The sequence below is a fragment of the Zootoca vivipara genome, chromosome 8, assembly GCF_963506605.1.
Source record: "Zootoca vivipara chromosome 8, rZooViv1.1, whole genome shotgun sequence".
NCBI lineage: Eukaryota > Metazoa > Chordata > Lepidosauria > Squamata > Lacertidae > Zootoca > Zootoca vivipara.
In genome coordinates this window covers 36,115,277-36,135,799 of record NC_083283.1, presented here as the reverse complement: position 1 = coordinate 36,135,799, position 20,523 = coordinate 36,115,277, and the positions used below count along the sequence as shown (strand labels likewise).

Here is a 20,523-nt window from a genome sequence, read left to right as displayed (position 1 = left end):
AAACTCCGCTAACCCAGAAATAGTACCTCAGGTTAAGAACTTTGCTTCAGGATGAGAACAGAAATCGTGCTCTGGCGGCGCGGCGGCAGCAGGAGGCCCCATTAGCTAAAGTGATGCTTCAGGTTAAGAACAGTTTCAGGTTAAGAATGTACCTCTGGAACAAATTAACTTCTTAACCAGAGGTACCACTGTAGTGCAATCTGTCCATCTCAGCAACACACTATCTCATCTAAACAACTAAGTGGACATAACCCAGAGCAGAGAGCTTTACACTAAATGCAATTATAAGGAAGGAACAAACACCACCAGCACTTTGGAATGACTCACCCAAAGATTGCCCTGCATATGAAAGGAAAATTTTTAACCAGTGAAGTAAGAAAGATGTTAAAGGGGTAATTCTTAATTTAGAGATGAATATTAAAAACAAGAAAAGGGCACACGCTGTACTGAAACCATCCTCTCCCCCTTTCTTTTTGACATGAAAAGTAGTTTCATTTTTTTTACTGAGCCAACAACTCTAAAGACATACATAGCCTACCAAACTGTGGCTAGCATTGTGTCATTTTCAGCTATTTTAAGTGCTGGAACATTAAAAATTCAAAAACAAAGAGAATTTTATTGGCACTGAACTCAATTTAAAACACATGAAGGTAAAAATGGAGAGATGAGATTGTATTAAGGAAGAGCTACTGACAGCCATCAGTGGTCCCAAGCAAACAGTGTGTTTAAAATGTAATAACAGCTCCCGGAGTGTATTTCAATTCTTACAATAAACCATTGTGAAGGTGTAATCATAATCTAATTGCATACCATGTTAAGAAAATATAGGGTTTGTTGAACTATTGTAAGCAAGGTTGGCCATAATTACTTGCAAATATGTTTTGTCAGGTAATTGCTTTTTAAGTGGACTTCATCTTTTCAAATCAAGACATAAACTACTACTAAATTAGCCAGGCTACTGTGAACAGGCCTTCTTCTAAAAATATACATATTTTAAAAATAATAATAATAAATTATCATAAATGATCTATAGATGAAATAAAAAATATGTGTTAAAACAGATACTTCATCAATGAGGTATAAATGTTACCTTCCAGTTGTATTCAATTGGGCAAGGGCTTTTGATTTAGTGGAGAAGGAGATGTTTTTCCAGATTCCCCCTGTGGTGCCCTGGACTCACAAAAAATCTGGTAGGTTGGGAAACCCTCTAGAACAGATTTTTGAGACCATGGAGGGAGAAGTATTGCCAAAAAAAAAAATGTCACCATTAGGGGACACCTCTACTGGCATAAAAGCCCTAGGACAATGAAGTGGATTTCACTACTAGTGAGCTATCTACAAGGTGTTACAGAAGACATAAGGCATTCCAAGGATACTGTATTTACTGTTGGAATTCTTGGAAAGGTCAGTGTAGTATGGCATCTCACAATAAAGAATGAACGTCTACTTATTCAGTGGCTCTGTCCTATAGACTGGATCCCTGAATGCATTAGGCTTTTATGATTGGATACCACTAGAGGTAGGAGGAGAAACAATTCACAGCATACCATGCATGGCATGGCACTGATTTTGACACACATGTTGCAGTTTTTAAAAGAATGATGGAGCACTGGTGGTTGGTGTTGGGAGTAAGGTCGCTCACTTGCATTGTTTTGGGCAAATGGCATCTCAAATCCTAGCCAAATGTACAAGTAGGGAAAGAAAGCAACTGCATTCCTGAGATAATTACCCCTGAATCTAGTACTGTATTCAGAAGTACAAGTGTGAACTGCAACAGAATGCTACAACACAGAGTGCTGCCATTCAGTGTTCCAGTCAGAAGGCTTCACATGAAACACATTTCCACACACTTTCTTTTGGAAGGTGCTTTCCCATGCTGTAATTTCCACCACCCACTTACAATAGTATATCCAACTATATACTTGCAAGTATAAACAGTTTACAAGCACTGATTTATGAAAGTCAAATTTCCTCCCAGCAGGCCCAAAATGACTTGTATGAAATTATTAGTGTTGTACTGCATCCAACTCTTCTGGTTCAAAACCTTGACTCTCTGGCCAATAAACAAAACTATACTGTTGTATTAACTGGATAAATATGAGACTGGAGCAGCGTTGTGCTAAAAGAAATATGGGCTAACTTCAGCTTGCAACTAGATGGCTGCAGTTTTCAGCATACACTAACTGTCACACTGAAAAGCATTAAAGATGAGCCCTTTCCCCATCAGGGGGTGTCATGAAAGAAAGTGAAGACAATGAGAGTATGCTGTAAAAAGCAACACACATTTAGCTGAATCATAGAGTTGGAAGAGACCACAAGGGCCATCCAGTCCAACCCCATGCCAAGCAGGAAACAAAACTGAAGTTTCTTCACTAATGGTAATTTTACCTTCTGTATATTTACCTCAGTTTGGTGAGAACACAGAGCAAGTTAATCTGACAGCATTCTCCTGAATGAATCACCCAGGATTATTCCCAGGAACACAGATACACTGCAGAATGATACAGTGATTCAATGGGTTTCATGTTTTGTTTTGCTTTTTAACAATTTGTGATGTGCTGTGAGCAAACAGTGTCATACGCTTGTTTCAGTTTTTCCTGCTGGGGATTATACACAAGCAGAGTATAGACCAAACGTTTTCATCACAGAGAAATAAACAATGTTAGCAATGGGATGTGACATCCCCCTTTCCTTGCTCCTGTATATGTAAACAAAATTTCTATTTTTACACTTGGTATATAAAAAAGAAAAAAGCCAAATAATAATTGGTTCATTCACTGGCAAAGGCTACATTCCTTAGTCAGAAGTAGAACTAGAACACATTCCTAGAGTCCAGGACTGGTCAAATATCAACAAAAACTTTATTACCCTCTTCAGGTGTTCCAATTACATGTTAAGTTACTGTGTGAGAGGAAGCAGTGTGGAAAGCATGCTGGTTCCTCCACCACCCCATACATTCTAGTTGCCCTCTGACTTGCATAATTCCTGATAAAGTTCTTTCTGGACCTAGTAGTTCTTACTTTTCTGAACTGTCTGCTGACATTCCCCAGCATCTCCCAACACCCATTTCCCTGGCCTCAGTATCAAATCTCACTTCCCAAAAACTTCTTGAGTCAAGATACAACAAATTAAATTACAGACATGTTAAGACTATTTCTAAATTTGTACCTGTAATTTGTTTCATCAAGAAATCTACCTGTTTTCCTAATGGAAAGTACATGTTGCTCACTAAGGCCCATTATCCTAAGCAGGCCTCAATTTCTTAGGCAGGGTCCTATACAGCTACAACCAGGTCTTAAGGGTCTTCCAGTGGAGCTAGCTTGCTATGTTCCCTGTAGTCCTTGCAGCATCTTCTGCTACATGCGCAGAAATAAAGACTTTGAATTCATTCCTACCACCTGGTACTATGGACCTCCTGGTGCTATGTAAGATATTTATTCAGTAAATAAAGCTATTTTTAATCCAATTGATATATCATATCCATTTAAGGGCAAGGTACAGTAGATAAATTCCATCTGAAACACAGTGTCATAACAAAACAAAAGCACAGATAAAACCTAAGCATCCTAATGAGATTTCTACTACCTCATAGTATACTGTTCACAGCAAGTGGTATCACCTATTAATTCCTCGAATATCTGAGGGAAGATCTAATCTTGAGGTAAGTCCAGTTGACTTTCTGGGATGCTAAGAACAGAACTGGGGTAAAGATGATAAAGGCTACAGAGATGTCACAAATTCCTTTGACTTCTGCCCTGTCTACTCAAGGACAAACTACACTTTACATGAAACATTGTGATTTGATTCTCTGACTTCTTTTCCTAAACTGAGCTGTTGGAAACTGCCAATCTTTTTGGAGTGGGGGCAAGTTTCCCTTTTTCAAAGGGCAACTGCTGTTTGTCCTGTGGGGTATTCACTTCATGAGGCAAACCACAGCTCGAAGTGGGCAATTTGAGTAAAAACAATTGAGAGAGGGAGGGCAACTTCAAGACCACCATTGCAAACTAGTTGGCAGACCCTCTCCCAATAATAGCTTCATTTCAATTTTATAATAATGTTCAGGAAACCATAGTACTCTGCTGATTTTCAATGTAATATGTAGTTTAACACTTAGGCTTTATGCTTCCTGGTTAGAATGTCACTTTTCACACTGTTATAATGCTTAGTACCCTTGTGGCATAAAACGAACATTAATCATCACAGAAAGAGCAGCTCACTCTGAATGTTTGAAACTTTAGGGAGAAACAAGGAAGTGGAGTAATTCAAGCTTTCTGCTTCCTAATCCAAACCAGAACCTTCAGATCTCCTCCCATGCAAGCGGCTTGCACTACCTTCACATTTGTAGGCATCTCAGCTGGGAGTGCACATTGGTTCTAGAACTTTGTGCATTTTTATTCAAAGTCATCCTCACTTTGTGCAATCCTAGGTAAAGTATCAGCCTTAGATTTAGGCCATGTCAGGTCCCATTCAATCATATGCATTCCTATTTATTGATTTGTGAATCAAGGCTGTAGAAACCACGTTACTAAAGGAGAGTTGGCCTCAGCTAAAAATTTCACTGGCTTAGAAAATAAACCTAGTTTTGTGATAACTATAAATTTTTGCTGAGCAAAGGCTATATTTAAAAAAACACACATCCTGGCATTCTCTGGTCATTTTATAATGAAAATGAAGGTACTGTACATAATACTGTGAGCAACCCAGTGGCTGGCAGAATCTTTAAGCTATATATATATATATATATATATATATATATATATATATATATATACACACACACACACAATAAAATAAAATAAATTATACAGTATTTTTTTTGCATGTTTGACCTGTGAAGATTTAGCTAAGTAGAGTCAGTGAATCCACTCACTCTGATATACACACATGATATACAATTAAAATCTCTATTCACATTCCTACAAGGCTATCACTCAAGAGAAAAGCCTTTTTGACAACATTCACTGAAGCGTACCAACTAACTGCTAAATGAGAACTTAAACAGTAACAGTTTTGTTATCAGCAGGAAGAGATTTTATCAACATTAGGTTCAGATTCTTCTTCTTTTTTTAAGTATCAAATGTAGGGGACTTTTTATTAAAATTAAGAATACACCATGAAGCTTGTGTCTTTCACAGGAGCTACATCTATGTGTAAAAAACATCTAACAGAAATAAAGTAACCTCTTTTAGAACCATGAGTACAAGGGAGTTTGCAGGGGTTGGGTGAACATTTAAAGTTTTTCTAATTAGATCTTGATCATATTGCTATATACAATAATAGTTTTTTTCTTTTTAATTTAAAGGAAGATTTTGGCTCTAAAATATCAAGTGAATATAAAATCAGTGAAGCACTCCAAATAAATAATCACTGGCAGACTATATACTTGCTGCTATTATTTTAATATATATATTCATGCATTTTAATATATGATACTCTCTAAATAGTGTTATTCTCAGAATATAGATAATACCACACCCATAACTTACAATTCCTGCTTAACATCTAATCAAAGAATGCCTACCCTTTAATGCCTTTAATATACTTAATAGAAACAAACCCATAAAAAGCAAAGTCGGGGAAACATAGTCCTATTGATGTGCTGCTGGTGCATGCATCTTGAAGTAGTTAACCATAGATTACAATTCAGTAGAAGTTAAGTTCAGAAATGGAAATATTTGCCTTTGTACCTATCATGGTCAGTGACTGAGGAGGAGAACAGATGTATTCTGACTATTAACAGTCATGACAAATTGCCTTGCTAATGAATGTTACACACTGGAAATGCCACAACTGATTAAACTACAATTTCGCACTACCAGATACTTGGGAACCCCAGCAGTGGACAACTCTAATGTTCTTCCAACAGGCCTTCAGGGCACAGTGCAGTACTTAGAAAAACACACTGTGAATTCCACACAGATATATTCTAAAAGACTGGGCAGACACACAAGTTCTGCAAGACATTAAATGTAACAGCTTATGTCCAAAACTGTTGAGCCACATGAAATGAATATAATTTAACCATTTTGGTATCATTTAAATTATACGCTGCCTTAAAGAATATTTCTTTTGGAGTTTTGCTACTCCTCTCCCTCCAAAACATTTCTTGCGCTTTGCATTTCACATAAAATCTTTCTTTTGTCAGTTTCTTTGTTGGTGCAAAATTGGCAGCAGTTCAAATTCAAAGTACTCCTATTCATTTACTGACCATTAAACCAATGTCATTCTAGTTCACATCAGCCAGGGAGCTAAGCTCTAAAAAACATAAAAGACTTGCTTCACCACTGACGAATAATGTGTACATTTTTACAGAGCTTAAACCTTAATGCTTTGCCTGAAACTAACAATACAGTATATCTTATCATTCCTTTTTCACAAGCAAGCAGCTGCTGAAACGCTTGCCACTTCAAAATATCAATTGCTTGCCAGAGTTGTCCTCAACACACCCTGTCAAACTCATGTATATTGTGCAATGAAAATGCTGCAGCACTGAAAGCTAGAAATTGTGTCAAAGTAAGGGGATGATGTGCAAAGAACAATGTATGACAACCGTAGAGACCACGAACAATAGCAATGGGGCCAGACACTACATATATCACAACTGTGCCTGCACACATTTTATTGTCTGTATTATATATTTAAACCATGACAAATGAACTGTTGTGTGCTATGTACGGCACAAATAAAACTCCTTCAGTTAGTCAGGCTTTTCTCATTTCTCTTGATGATAGAAACACAGTTGAATCACTCTGCTCTCTGAACATTTGTTTCCAAATCAAAACAGGAGGGGAGAAATGCAAGGTTATCAAAATGAGTAACAGAAAACATGAGACAATAGCACATGATATGAAAATGAGATTTGTTCAGTTGCTTCTCTCCAAGGAGACATAACCAGGGTTACCTTAAAGAATGTTAGGCTATGGAACACGGAGGAAAAAATATTGCTATGCCCATAAATTACAGTATACCTAATTTCAATGCAGATAAGTGCTGGCCTATTGATTTGCATGTTTCCTTGGCAAAATGGAAATCCCATGTGAATCCTCTTTGTCTGGAGAAAGTATATTTTATAAAGCCTTTATGAATACAGCAATCCCTGCCTTTTAAAAGGGAATATGTGAGTAATAAATAGGCCACAGACATACAGCACAGAGCACTAAGCTAAAATTTAAATAAGTGTACTGCACAAACAGATGCAAGAAACTAATCCACACCCTACTCATGTGTGCAAGGCCACACACACAAATTAACATCACTACATTTTAACTATGATTACTGTCAACCAGTCCTCAAGACTGTGTATTCATTTATTTTTACTTATTTAATACTTTTACTAGGTGCCGTTCAAAATACAGTATTTCCCCCGGCGGCTGGCAGCTTTTTAAACAATTTAAAACCATATAAAATGTAAACATCACCATCATAACATTTCATATCTTTCTAGGTGATTGGATTTCTGTCCCTATAATACAGCCACCCAGAAGACTAAAAACAGGGGCTACTGCCTATTAAAACCCCTCATTAAAAGCAATCCTAAACAAAACTGTTTTCAGAGGCCACCTAAACACTCTCAGGGAGGAGGCACCTTCAGCAAGGGGGTTCCATAGCTATAGGGCAATGGTAGAAAAGCCCCTGTCCCTCATACCCACCAGCCTGAACTCTTATCCTATGATCTTCAACTAAGCCACCTAAAAACTTAGCATTACTACTAAGCAGCATATCAAGTTAATTGTACAATGCCAGACCAGTCTTCACATACTGCACAGCTTGCTAAAATGGGCAGGGGTGGGGGCAGGGAACATAGTAGTAAGAGATTATCATACCTACAACACTAACATATGTCCACAGTACAACAGAGGAGTCAAAAGCTTTGATACACAAGAAGCTATGAGTGTCATTAACTCACATACAGTTAACTAAAATGAATAGATATGCTTTTAAGGTGTTAATAAATATTTTGGATAGAAAATAGGTATTTTAGGTGCTTAGGGTGATGACCTTTGCTGTGTTTATTAGTGGGACAATGATGCATTATTAACACACAGCAGCTGTACCTGAACTGCTGCCACAAACATAATAGCCTTTTATAGCCATCAGGGGAGTGAGAGAGGAGGCCTTTATTAACCACTAGACATGATTAGCACATTATGCAAACTTCAGTAGGCAAATTATCTGTTATTGAAATATAGTGTTGGTTGTAACCAATTATCAACATTCTTTTAAAAAAAGAACCCACAAACATCCCAGTCCAAAATGAAAAAATGGTTTCACTGCTGGTCAGTTAGTTATGGGTTGGAAAATTCTAAAAAGCTTTATATTCCAACCCCTTCACTTAAGCAATCCGCTAGAACATCTACAGCTTCAGCACAGAACCTAACGCCACATTTAAGACTTCCACTTCATGAATATTAATCTCTAGAATATAAAACTAAACATAAAATGAAACATTTCCAACATAATTAACTGACCTGGTTAACGAGCAAGGAACCTGATGTTTCTAAAACACATTTCCATTAAGGATACAAGTAGGTCTTGAAAGATTAGTGCTGCAATAAATTTTGAAGAGTTAACTTGAAAAATAACAGCATAATATACTTCAAAAAAGCTTAATTTTGGGGAAGATTATCCCATTATCCTTGGCAACTGAATAGAGCATTGAGAGTCCATTATGAGCAGTCTTTTATGCCCTAGCAGAAAGTCATTAACATAAAATAAATCATTAACTATGATGCTAAGCTCTACTATCTGTAGGTTTCTATGACTAATTTTAATTACTGCATTTGCCAAATGTAAAATGTGCTTTGTTGAAAGTTTTTCTTGCCATTTTACATTTACTTCCTTTTTTAAAGCATGCTACTTGAGGCTGATATGCACAATGTGTATCAGCTTAATTTTATTCTTTGCCAAAGGGACTTTGTAACATTGGAAGCCACTTCCATGGAAAGCAAGTCTTGTAAACAACACAAACTGGACTGATCCAGAAATAAATTGACAAGCTTTACAATACATGTATCTTGGGGGGGGGGCAGAAATACAACACATTAAACATTTATTGTCAGATGTAAGGATGGCCTTGCCCAAAGTGGAAGAATTATAGCCCATTCAAAAAATTTGATTGCATTCGCAAAGGGTGGCGGTGATGGAATATAATACTGAAGTATCACAATGCTAGAACTTGAAAGAAGGAGAACTATAGTGTCATTTATTATGTTCATGGCTGAAAACCACAGAACTGGTAGTTTATTTACTGCTATTAAATGGGCAAGGGATGTGGATTTTTAGGGAAACAACTTCAGTAGTTATAACATCATATACTAACGGGGTGAGGAGACATACAGATATAAAGATTTGTTTTCTTGTGGAGATGGGCAGAAGATAGACTGGTCAGTTTCTGGAGGAATACTAGTGTGTGAGTGTTTTTAGGATTCTTCCAAAGCATAGGCAAGTAACTTCTTATTAGTTACATTCTTAACCCAGAGAGGATTGCTCAGTATAGATTTTCCTGCTTGGCAGGGGGTTGGACTGGATGGCCCTTGTGGTCTCTTCCAACTCTATGATTCTATTATTCCAGATCAGGAGTAATCAATCCGTATACATCTCTTGGACTACATCTCTTATCATCCTTGGCCATTGGCCAGCTGGCTAGAGCCAATGAGAGCTATAGTCCAATATCATCTGTACGGCATTATGTTGGCTACCCCACACAGATTAACTATGCCCAAACTGTTAAGAGACCTTGAGTATGAAATCTTAAGCTTACAAAGTGAAACTAACTAGTGAATGAGAGGACACACTAATGGACGAGAACACACAGGATACAACTCAGCCTAACCACAATATATAACACAAAAAACTGTAAAATGATAGTACTTTTCTCCCTTTACTATAAATGAAATTTTACATGGATTAGACAAAGTGATCCTCCTCTGTGTGTACATAGGGCAAGAAAGCAATAGCCTGCTCCAAAGGAATAACCAAGAACATGGAGCCTCCCTCTGAGCAGCTACTGAGCACAAGGATTTGCTTTGAGTACCAGAAATAAGCTGAACTCACAGTCCTTTCACATAAAAATCCATTCCTGGTTACTCAAAGCTTCTTCTTTTTTTCACTTCAGCAGTCTAATTTGGAGAAGGATCATTTCGGTGTATTGCTCTTGTTTAGCAATTAGGGGGCAGAAATCCTTCCATTCTATTGCAAATCACCCAAAGTTCTGCCCTAGATGACACACCATTGGATTACCTCAGCACTGTCCACAGCAGAAAAAAGAAAAGAAATTCATGTTCTTGTACTAAATCCCTTTCCCCATCTAATGACAGCAGGGACATCAACTTCCCTTTGAGCATAGCAGGCAGACTAGCATCCTAAAGAATCAAGTAGGCATGCTAGATATGGATAGTGTCCTATGCTCCCCTATTGTGGAAAACAGTGAGAAAGTGAGCACAAGTAGAGAGAAAGCTGGAATGAAAGAGGTGAAGCCTTTGATCCTTAGTACAGACAGAGCCACCATAGGCAGGATGCCTATACCCTGGTATTGCTGTTTCCACACAAACACTGTATCCCTCTTTTGATAGTATCAGTTTCAATAAGTCCATCACATGCGCGATGGAGGCATTTCCTCCAAATGTTGAGAAACCCATCACATGAACCACAGTATGCACTGGCCCACATTGGACACAAGTTACACATAAATCCCTGTATGTTGCCAGTACCTTATATACCTTTGAAAACAATGCTGAATTGGATATAATTGACTTCAACAAATGGTACACAGGTTTTTTTGGTTGTTCTTGTTTTGCCTGTCCTACAGTATTTCCCTCCTACCATCTGTGCCCCAGAGAGGTTGGGATTGTGTGGAGGGGGGCATTTTCTAGGATGTTAGGTTTAGCTGAGGAAATACATAGCTTATACAGGATAAGAATACTAGGGAGAAGATAGGAAAATAGAAAAACCTTCCAGTGATGTGGGCTTCTTTTTTGAAAAATTGGATCCCCCCCCCCAATGCATCAGAAAAGAATCAAGTTAGTTATCTAATTTAGCATATTTATTGTAGTTCTAGTTAGTTAACAAAGTTAAAAGCTTCCAAGCTTGCCCAATATGGTATTAGATGTTGACATCATTACTAATGAATTTAAGAAATGGAAAATTTCCCATGGAAAATAAAAGTACTAGAAAATTATCTGGCTCGCAGCATTGAAACCTTTGCACAAGGCTCACTGCAGGAAAAGTTAATGCCAGTGCAAGCTGCCTGTGCGCCCCCCCCCCAGATGTTGTTAGATGACAACTCTCTTCATCCCTGATTATACCACCTGGGGCTGATAGGCATTAGAGTCCAGTGACATCTGGACCAGTTGCCCATCCATAGCTTATGCAGCTTTGAGGGATAAGATAGGAAGGAAGGACAGAAGTACTGGGCAATGTCAAAGCAGAGGGCTAAGAAGGAGGTTTAAAGTCAGGCTGTGGTTGCTGAGAGATGGAAGACAATTAACTGAAAAGCAGAGAATGATGGTTGAAGGAGAAAGTGGTTGTGTAAGCACCACACATTTAAAGCACATGACTTTCCCAAAGAACCCTTGGAATTAAAGGTTGTTAAGGGTGCTGGGCACTGTAGCACTGTGAAAGATAAGCTACAGCTCCCAGTGGTTTTAAACGTATGATGTGTACAGTCCTGAGAAAGGCCTATGTACTGAATAAACAAGGTGGCAGTATTGGGGAGGGGGACTGATACAGGGCTTCTCGTGACAAGTTGCTGTTGTCTTCAGTGGCATTATGGTCTATGGGACAAGCCAGCCAAAGAAGTGATAGCGGCAGGAATGACTGATACTTTTATTCACTTATTCCAAAAATTGCCTCTCCTGCTGTTCTGTCAAAAGGATTTCAGATTAATTCATGCTACGTAGTTAAACTGCTGACCAAAAAAATTCAATACAATATGAACAACAACCAGTTGTACCTTATCACAACCACCAAATGTAAAAGGCCTGAGCAAATAAAACTGTCTTCACTCAATGCTAAAACAAAAAAAGCACAAAGAAGCTGCCCTGGGGATAGAGGTAAAGGGACCCCTGACCATTAGGTCCAGTCGTAACCGACTCTGGGGTTGCGGCTCTCATCTCACGTTATTGGCCGAGGGAGCCGGCGTACAGCTTCCAGGTCATGTGGCCAGCATGACAAAGCCGCTTCTGGCGAACCAGAGCAGTGCACAGAAACACTGTTTACCTTCTCGCTTGGAGCAGTACCTATTTATCTACTTGCACTTTGACGTGTTTTTGGACTGCTAGGTTGGCAGGAGCTGGGACCGAGCAACAGGAGCTCACCCGGTCGCAGGGATTCGAACCACCGGCCTTCTGATCAGCAAGCCCTAGGTTCTGTGGTTAACCCACAGCGTCACCTGCATCCCTGGGGATACTGTTCCATAATTGAGTCACCACCATAGAAAAGGCCTTTCCACAGCAAAGGCCAGACCATCCACCTCACCTTCAAAGGCTGGGGACTCAGAGAACAAAGCCAGTCCCAAATATTTTGCTGTCTGAGACAGAACTCAGGACATGGCATGCTCAAAGGTGCAAAGTACCCACAGCCACTTATTTTGGCAAGCATCTCTCCCCCTCTTAAAAAAGAAGTTTGCTGCCCTTTCGTGACAGCCAAAATCAGATGCCTGAGGCAGCTTAATGTCACTTTGCCTAATGGCAGGGCCAGCTCTGTGGGCAAAGAAACTCCAATGAGAATTTCACCATTCAGGCGGTCCATGAGGAAGAAAGCAGTCCTTCAGTACCATCACGCCAAGTTGTTTGTTTAATGGCAGTAAATAATTTGTACTCAGAAATAGACCTGGAGACAATGCAGTTGTTTAAACACAGCCAATAGCTACAATATATATGTATAGTGTGTGCAACAATTTAAAGAAAATTAGCTAATCATTTGCTACTGGTGTCTAGTGTAAAGGTAATCCAACATGTTTCATACACAAATATGGGTATGCAAGCTATTCAGAATCATCAAGACTGGTGACCCAACAACCAACAAAATCAAATGGTTGGACAAGCAGTTGGGGGCGCAGCAGTTATACAAAAACAAACTTCACTTGGATTATGCACTAAAGTAGATTTGAAGAAAGTAACTATATACAGTATATATATATATATATATATATATATATATATATATATACACACACACACACACACACACACACACACACACACATAATTGCATATACTGTATATGCAAAAGAACATCAAAGGACTACATACATACAAACAGACATTTAAAATGCAAATAGAAAAGATGTATCTTCAGCCCAGATCATTTATCCACCGAACAGTACACTGAACATTGCAGCACAGACAAGAAACTGAATAGAATATTTTGTCTAATCTGTTGCCAAACTGGAATGTACTTTTCATTGCAGAGTATATTACAAGGTTGCCATTTTCAAGCCCAATGTTGTAGGGGGGGGATGTTACCTACCACCAGAAAAATCTCATTTGGGTTAAGCAAATTCCTTATCTCACTGTCTATAATTAACTGTCTATTGGCACATGCATTGAGAACCTCATTTACTGATCAGCTTATAACAGGTTTCTTAATGAATAACAATTCCTTAATGAAAACATCCACATAGAGCAAGCACCACTTTCACTTAAAAAAAAAAGTCAGACATTGCCACCGTTTTGACACAAAGAGCATGGATAGAAGAGAATGGATGCCTACTTTCTATTAAAAGTTTGTGAAACCCTGATTGAAAGGGGAAAGCTTGTGCTAGGAGTATTCAGTATGTGCTATTGTGTCAGCCTTGGATATAGAGTTTCAGGAATTCTGGTCTCTCACCTAATGCAAGTATTCAGACCCTAATCCTAAACAGACATGCCTCTGAGCAAAGTCTATTGGAATCAATGGCATTTCATTTACTAGGTTTGTATCCTTGGTAGGGAGCCTAAATATATTTTATTATGTTATATTTTTATTAGGTTATGTTATTATCAAAACTTCTGTGGTTTGTTTGTTAAAAAATGTAACTGTGAAAATAGTTCTATGCTATCTAATACTTTTTGGTATCAAAGGACACAAGACTTTCAAGATCAGGACCTAAGAGCTGAAAATTTCAAACTGTGACAGGTCAAGCTGAACAATATATCCTGATTTCCCCACACCAGGGTTTGGGAAACCTGTGAGACTCCGGATGTTGCTGGACTACAATTCCCATAACTGCTGACCACAGACTGGCTGGAGCTAATGGGAACTTGAGTTCAACAGCATCTGAAGGGCCTCATCCATGTCCCAGTTCAACGTGGTCAGCAAATATTTCAGCTGCATAAGAATTGCAATGAATAGGAATCTAGGGCTCCTGCTGAATCCATTCATGAAAGTATGTTTTGTGCAGGCCTTTCCCAAGAGAGGACTGGCAGAAGTCACTGCTTATAGGTAAAGTGATGGTCTGAGCCACTCATTATTACACACAGATTAGAGAATCTAATTCACTATGTGATGCTGAACTACAACTCCCATCATCCCTGATGGCTGGGGTTGATGGTACCCAATGTCTGAAGGGTACCATATTGGCTGCTGCAATCTAATTTGTCCACAAAAAGTAGTGGCCATTAACTGGTACCATAAAATGTACCAAAGCTTATTAAAAACATCAACACGACAAATCAGTAATACAAGCAGTTTCTCTCTCTTTAAGAGGAACTCACAAATATGGAGTAAAAATGTTTTGTGAGCACCCTAAACTACCCTTTCAAGAAAACAATAAAGAACAAAATAAATTCAATACCCAATTGATCCCACACAGATGTTGAATTTTTTCAAAATATTAGCTACATAAGCACTTAAGAGTTTTCCTGAGGGAATCTCCTAGAATTCAATGGGGAGTAGGAGTTAGACTACCAAGCATCAGAAACAAAGCATGCTTGTGAAAGAGATACACTTCTGGGACATTTTATAAAGAGCTCAATTTTAGTTTTGGTTTGGCATGATAAAGATACAATAGTAAAATAAACACTATAAACATTTTCCAAGGGGTAGTTGTTTTGCATTGTGTTGTAGATTGCAACATAGATAAAGTATCAAAGAGTCTTATAGCTCCTTAAAGACTAACAAGAATCTTTGTTGAAAATACCATGGTTTTCTGACTATGGAGTCACAAAGAAGTTTTAAAATACTACTTGCCCACTAAGTTGTTTTATGTACTCATTTCCTTATTGCTCCCTGCCCCCATTTTGTTTAGTCTACGTTTTTCTCTCTATCTAATCAGCTTGTATTTTTCCACTGGATTGACAAGTATAAAGAATTAAACAGCAAATGAGCCATAGGCATATATATATTTACCAGTAAATCTCAGGGGGTGGGAGAAAATCCGTACATAATTTTGCAATGCTAGCTACTGGGAGCCATAAAGGCCATTATGCCCCTCCTGTTGTTGGCATAAGTCAGCATCTCTGTTATTACAAGTGTCAAAACAAAATTATATTAAAGCAGATACTTAAACAGTTCAGCTGTGCTCAAAATAACAGCAACTTTAGAAAAATTATAAGCAACCGTCTACTCACAGTACTTAAGAAATCAGTGTATGTAAGGAGTATATACTGGTTTTCATGGGCATATCTTCAAACTAAAGGCATGACATCTCTAAACAGCAGAAGGCTAGTGGATTATTTTACTGCTGTGCTCACACCCTGTGCATATAACACCATAATTGTTTCCAGGGAAATTTAAGTTATGAGGATCTAGGCTGCCATCCCTAAACAGCTCTCCTGGAAGTTTCAGAGCTAAACCATATTACCTCAAGTCTAAATCTGCCTGCCCAGCCTATGAGCTTCACTATGTTATTTCAAAGGCTGACCTATATACAGCAGCATACCATCCATTCTCTCTGTTTGTACAAGAGATACCTCACACAGTTGCCATAACCAACATTGTTTGCATTGTTCTTTCACTTTTCTCCCTCTGAGGTTTTGATGGGAAAGAAACATGATCCAATACAATACGTACAAAGCACACTATGCAGAAAGGCAAAACATGGCAATGGCCAACTAAAATGTTTCGGGACATTATTTTTAAGTTTATAAAGACCTCAGTCATCTTTTGAAACAAAGACAGCCAACAGAAAAATCAGCTGAGCAGAAATGTCTGTGCTAATTGTATGTTATTTAAAGCATGGTCAAGGGTGATTCATTTTAACTTGCAGCACGGACATGTGTAGATACGGCCAACTCTTATACTACACATGAACTATGACATTGTATGTCAGAAGACCTGCACCTGAGGATCACTGATTGATTGCCAATCATTTCAAACAAGTTTAAGACTGTGATCCACTCTACTGGCTTAAAGGGGATCACTCTGAAGTAAATGCAGCTTATAGTACAATTTATACAAAGCAAACAAGTTTGCCCTGCAATGTCTAATCAGCTTGAAAGTTCTGAGGAAACTGTGAACACAAGCATACGTCTGCTATTAGTGTTCTAGGTTATAGGGCTTCTCATTGCATCTGTACTCATAAAATCTGCTGAAGATGATGCAGCATTTGGGGGGGGGAATTCTCCAACACTGTTCATAAAAATGTTCTTTGTACCCAAGAACAACAGCACACATAAAGTTAAGGCTTTATAACAATGTTAAATCAGCCTGGATAGATGGGGCTGAGGGACTGGAGGAAAATGAGATGATCAGTCAACACATGCCTCATAGGGGCCCAGCCAGCAAAGCTACTCTAATTCCATTTTCTATAATCAATGGTCGTTGGCAGGGCTGTTTGACAGAGATATACATTGCTTCAAGAATCTTGTTTTACAAGAAACATTCCTGGTATGTCATTCCTAAGCTTAGAAAGAGAAAAAGAGAGAAAGAAACAAGAACAGAGCAAGTCTTACAACTGAGCATTTCTGAAATCCATTATCAGTCCTGACTAAGTTGAATAGGGTGCCTCATTTTCAAAGTCAAAAAAAGTTTGCTTCTTTATGCTTGGACTTAACCAGGTTTTTTCGGGGGGGTGGTGGTGGCAAATAAAAAACTGACTAGGAACATAGGGCAAACAGAGAAGGGGGGAAGCTTTCTAAATTAATTTATTCAATCAGAAATGATAGCCACCCAAAATGATTTAAAGCACTTAATTGGAAAATGATTTAATATATTAACGTAATTCCTGATTTTCCAAAGCATTTAACTTTTAAATTAAATCTGGCTCACCATCTTGAGTATGATGAGCGAAATGTGTATTCAAGTCATTACCTTCTTTTTGAAGCTTTAAATCACTGATAGATTTAATAACCGTTCGTCCAGTTTTCATTGCCAAATGGCTCTTCAGGCACTTTGGCGCTTATGTCATTAATTCTACCCAATGCTTCTTTACTTTTCAGCATGGCAGGCTTACAATTCACAATAAAAGATAATCGAGATTATATTTTATAGTGGCAAGTCACAGAGTGAAAGTAGTTCTATAATCATCATTGCTCAGTACACTTAAGAAGCCTTAGCACATGAACAGCCTGGCACATATACAGGGCTCATTCCTGCTATCCAAACTTAAATCCTTTTTTTCTTTCTTTAAAAAAGAGGTAACTTTTCCAAAGGAAGGGTTTTACTTGATTGTAACAATTAAAAGCCCAAGTGCTGCAGCCCAGATGATCACTGTACACAAATCAACCTAATGAATTTCTGCCATCAAGCTCCAAGTTTAAGATGTTAGGACACTCTTAAGTCTTGTCCTCATCAGTGTTCCACAAATAATGAATGACAGATGATATCATGCAGGAAATATTTCCTGAAAAGTGAATGGGTCTTTATCACAGTGCAACAGTTTGTGTTTTTAAACAAGCAGCAAAACAGAAGTGTGTATTTACAGCACTATGTCTAGGTGCATTTTGCCTTAGACAAACACTTGAAATAGCTCCTACCGTAAACACAAACACACTGGTGACGACAGAAAAAAAACCCCAGGGCTTATGCCCACACTCCACTTTCGAACATAAAGTGAACACACTCCCCTTTTGTAAAAGGCATCTTTAACTCCTTCTCTGTTGCAAATCAATAACCAAGCACAGAATCACCAACAAGCAAGGAATAGCCAGGTGCTGATTAGTCAGATGAGGCGTTTATATGGCACATACACAAAAAGATCTGGTGCTGCCTGCAAAAGCTCCAGCCTTCCAGGCTATCCGCTTAAACAAAAGCTTAACAGGCACCCAGGTTTAAACAAATCTTACTACCAATGCTTGCTCACAGTTCTGTTCCTCTCCCCTCCTGGGGGAGTGTTTTGGAAAGCTTACACTTCCTGATTATTTCCTATGGCCAGCACTGCCCATTCTACAACAGAGGAGTGGAGGGGGAGCGTTGCACATCATGCATAGTAGGCTTAGCAGCTGGCTGAAGCCAGGGAGAAAAAAGAATGTGGAAAATAAGGAATCAGTGGCCCTGAAGTTCTGGGGCAGAAGCCTTAAGCGTAGCACAAAACCAGACAGAAGACGACCCGGACTGCAACCCTACGCACACATACTTGGAATAAGTCCCGCGAAACTCTTGAGCAGTACACTCCACTCTCTTTCTGTCCTGCACCGGGCGTTGCAAATTCCGCCTCGTCTTTCCTACCTAGGAGAAAACTTGCTCTGATGGCGCTGAATCAAGTTATAAAGGGAATGGATGCAGTTTGATTCTGGGCTTCGTTCTATTCAATACAAAACGTGCCACGCTTCTGCAATTTGGAACACCCCCCCCCCCAGTACCCCACCCACCCCAACCGTGGCCAGGCTACGATCTGACCACGCTTTGTCCTTCGAGTCTCCCTCCCCTAAAGTAACACCCAAAAGAGGAGTGAATTTAAATCTCCCGCATGAGCATCCCAAGCGTGGGAAGAGAGAGCACTTGAGAAAAGACTTTGCGCTTAGGCAGGGCTGCAGTCCCGGGAACATTTCCCTACGTTAGATTCTCCATAAATTGCCATGGGACTTACTCACGAGTAAGGGCTGCGAGCCCGAGGCGGCTTTCTCTCCCCCCCCCTCCCTCCCTCCCTCGGCCAATTCATGGATTTGCATTTTGAAGGCGCCCAAGGCCACCCCACACAAGAGGCCGAGAGGGGCTTCGCAAAAGCGCCCAGTTGCCTCCCCCGTCGTCGCGCACAACACAAACATTGCACAACGCCAAGGCAAGCAGACACACACACACACACACGACGCTGGTGGTGCCTTTGGCTCCAGCCTGCAACCTGCCCCGCTCCAAGTCTCGCTCAAGCTGCCCAGCCATCTACCAACCAAGCCAAACTCCCTTCGAGGAAAGAGAGAGGGTGGGGGGGGTAGCTAGGGCCCCCCTCACGCCGAATCACCTTGTTGCAGTAGTAGGGGTCCAAGCAAGGAGAAGGTCCCAGGCAAGGGGTCTCCGGAGCGGTGGCGGACTGCGAGGGCGGCGGCGGCTGCTGCTGAGGCGGCGGCGAGTAAAATCGTACGTCCATCGCACTAAAACATCAAGCAAACTCCTCGTCTTCCCGCTTCGCGTCGGCGTTCAGGCAAAACAAAACAAAACAAAACGAGAGAGAGAGAAAGCGGGGGGCGGGGAAACCCCTGAAAACTGAGGTGCCTGAGGAGAAGCAGGCAGGAGGGGGGCTGGGAAAGAAACACCTTCCCTGCCTCACATCCGTTTGCGGTTCGTAAAAGAGAAGAAGGGCTGGTGGGAGGGGAGAGAAACTCTTCCAAAAAGCACCGGGCTCGCCTGGCGCGGCGACGGCTACCTGAGGCAAAAGCGTCCTCCCCTCTCTCTCTCTCTCTCTCTCACGGCCGGGCAGGTAACTTCGAGGAGTTCCGTTGTCCCCCCACGCGCCGCTCGCCGAAGCAGCCCAGGACCGCGCTGCGCCTGAAGAGAGTTGGCGCCCTCGCCTCTCCCTGCCCAGCCCGCGCCCTCTCGCTCGCTCTCTCCGCTCTCTGTTCAGCGGCTTTATTTCGGAGGTCTTTATTTCCCCGCCTCGAGAGGAGTCAAGGGAGAGAGCCGGGGGAAAAAGCACCAGCCCCCGCAAGCTACCGTCGAGCCGCTGGGCTACGGACTGAGGCGGATCCCCAGCTCCGGCAGGGCTGCCCCGCGTCGCTGGCGGCAGGGCGGAGAGGAGGCAGCCGGCGTGCGCCTCGGCCGCTTCGCTGCGAGTGTGCTCCACACAAAGGAGCTCGCGAATCCAGAGCCATTTGCTGCTTTCGCCGCGGAGCGCGCGCGGAGCGCAGACAGGGGGCGCTGTGGCGCCCGCCAGCCAGGCCTCCCTTGCCAACTCTCCTCCTGCACTTCTCCCCTTACCCGGGCTAGTTACTATGGCATCTCCGCGCTTCTGTAGGAAGAAGGAAGGGAAAACGAGGCAAAAGGGGGTTGGGGGGGGGGAGAGAGAGAGACAGGAGACAATGAAAAGAAGAGAGAAAATGTGGGTTGGTGGGTGCTAGGACTTTAAGAGCAAGGCTGAGCCCCCATTTCCTGCCTGTCCCCAGTAGTTTAGCTTTACTCTGTCTTGGGCCGTTTGAAGCAATGTGGAAGAGAGGGGAGAGCCTCTGAGCATGT

The 20,523-nt window shown here is 40.6% G+C and overlaps 1 protein-coding gene across 3 annotated transcripts in view; it reads right to left on the bottom strand.

Annotated features, from left to right (window-relative positions):
* TOX (thymocyte selection associated high mobility group box) overlaps positions 1-20,158 on the bottom strand; it is a 201,965-nt gene extending 181,807 nt beyond the window's left edge. For 2 of the 3 annotated variants that reach the window (XM_035125638.2, XM_035125639.2), the window contains exon 1: positions 19,316-20,158. In XM_035125638.2, the coding sequence (XP_034981529.2) occupies positions 19,316-19,441 (126 nt within the window). In that variant the 5' untranslated portion in view covers positions 19,442-20,158. Of the gene's footprint in view, positions 1-8,468; positions 13,152-19,315 lie in introns of those variants that run through there. The other variant, XM_035125640.2, reaches the window with a different exon arrangement.
* Between the last annotated feature and the right edge of the window lie 365 nt (positions 20,159-20,523).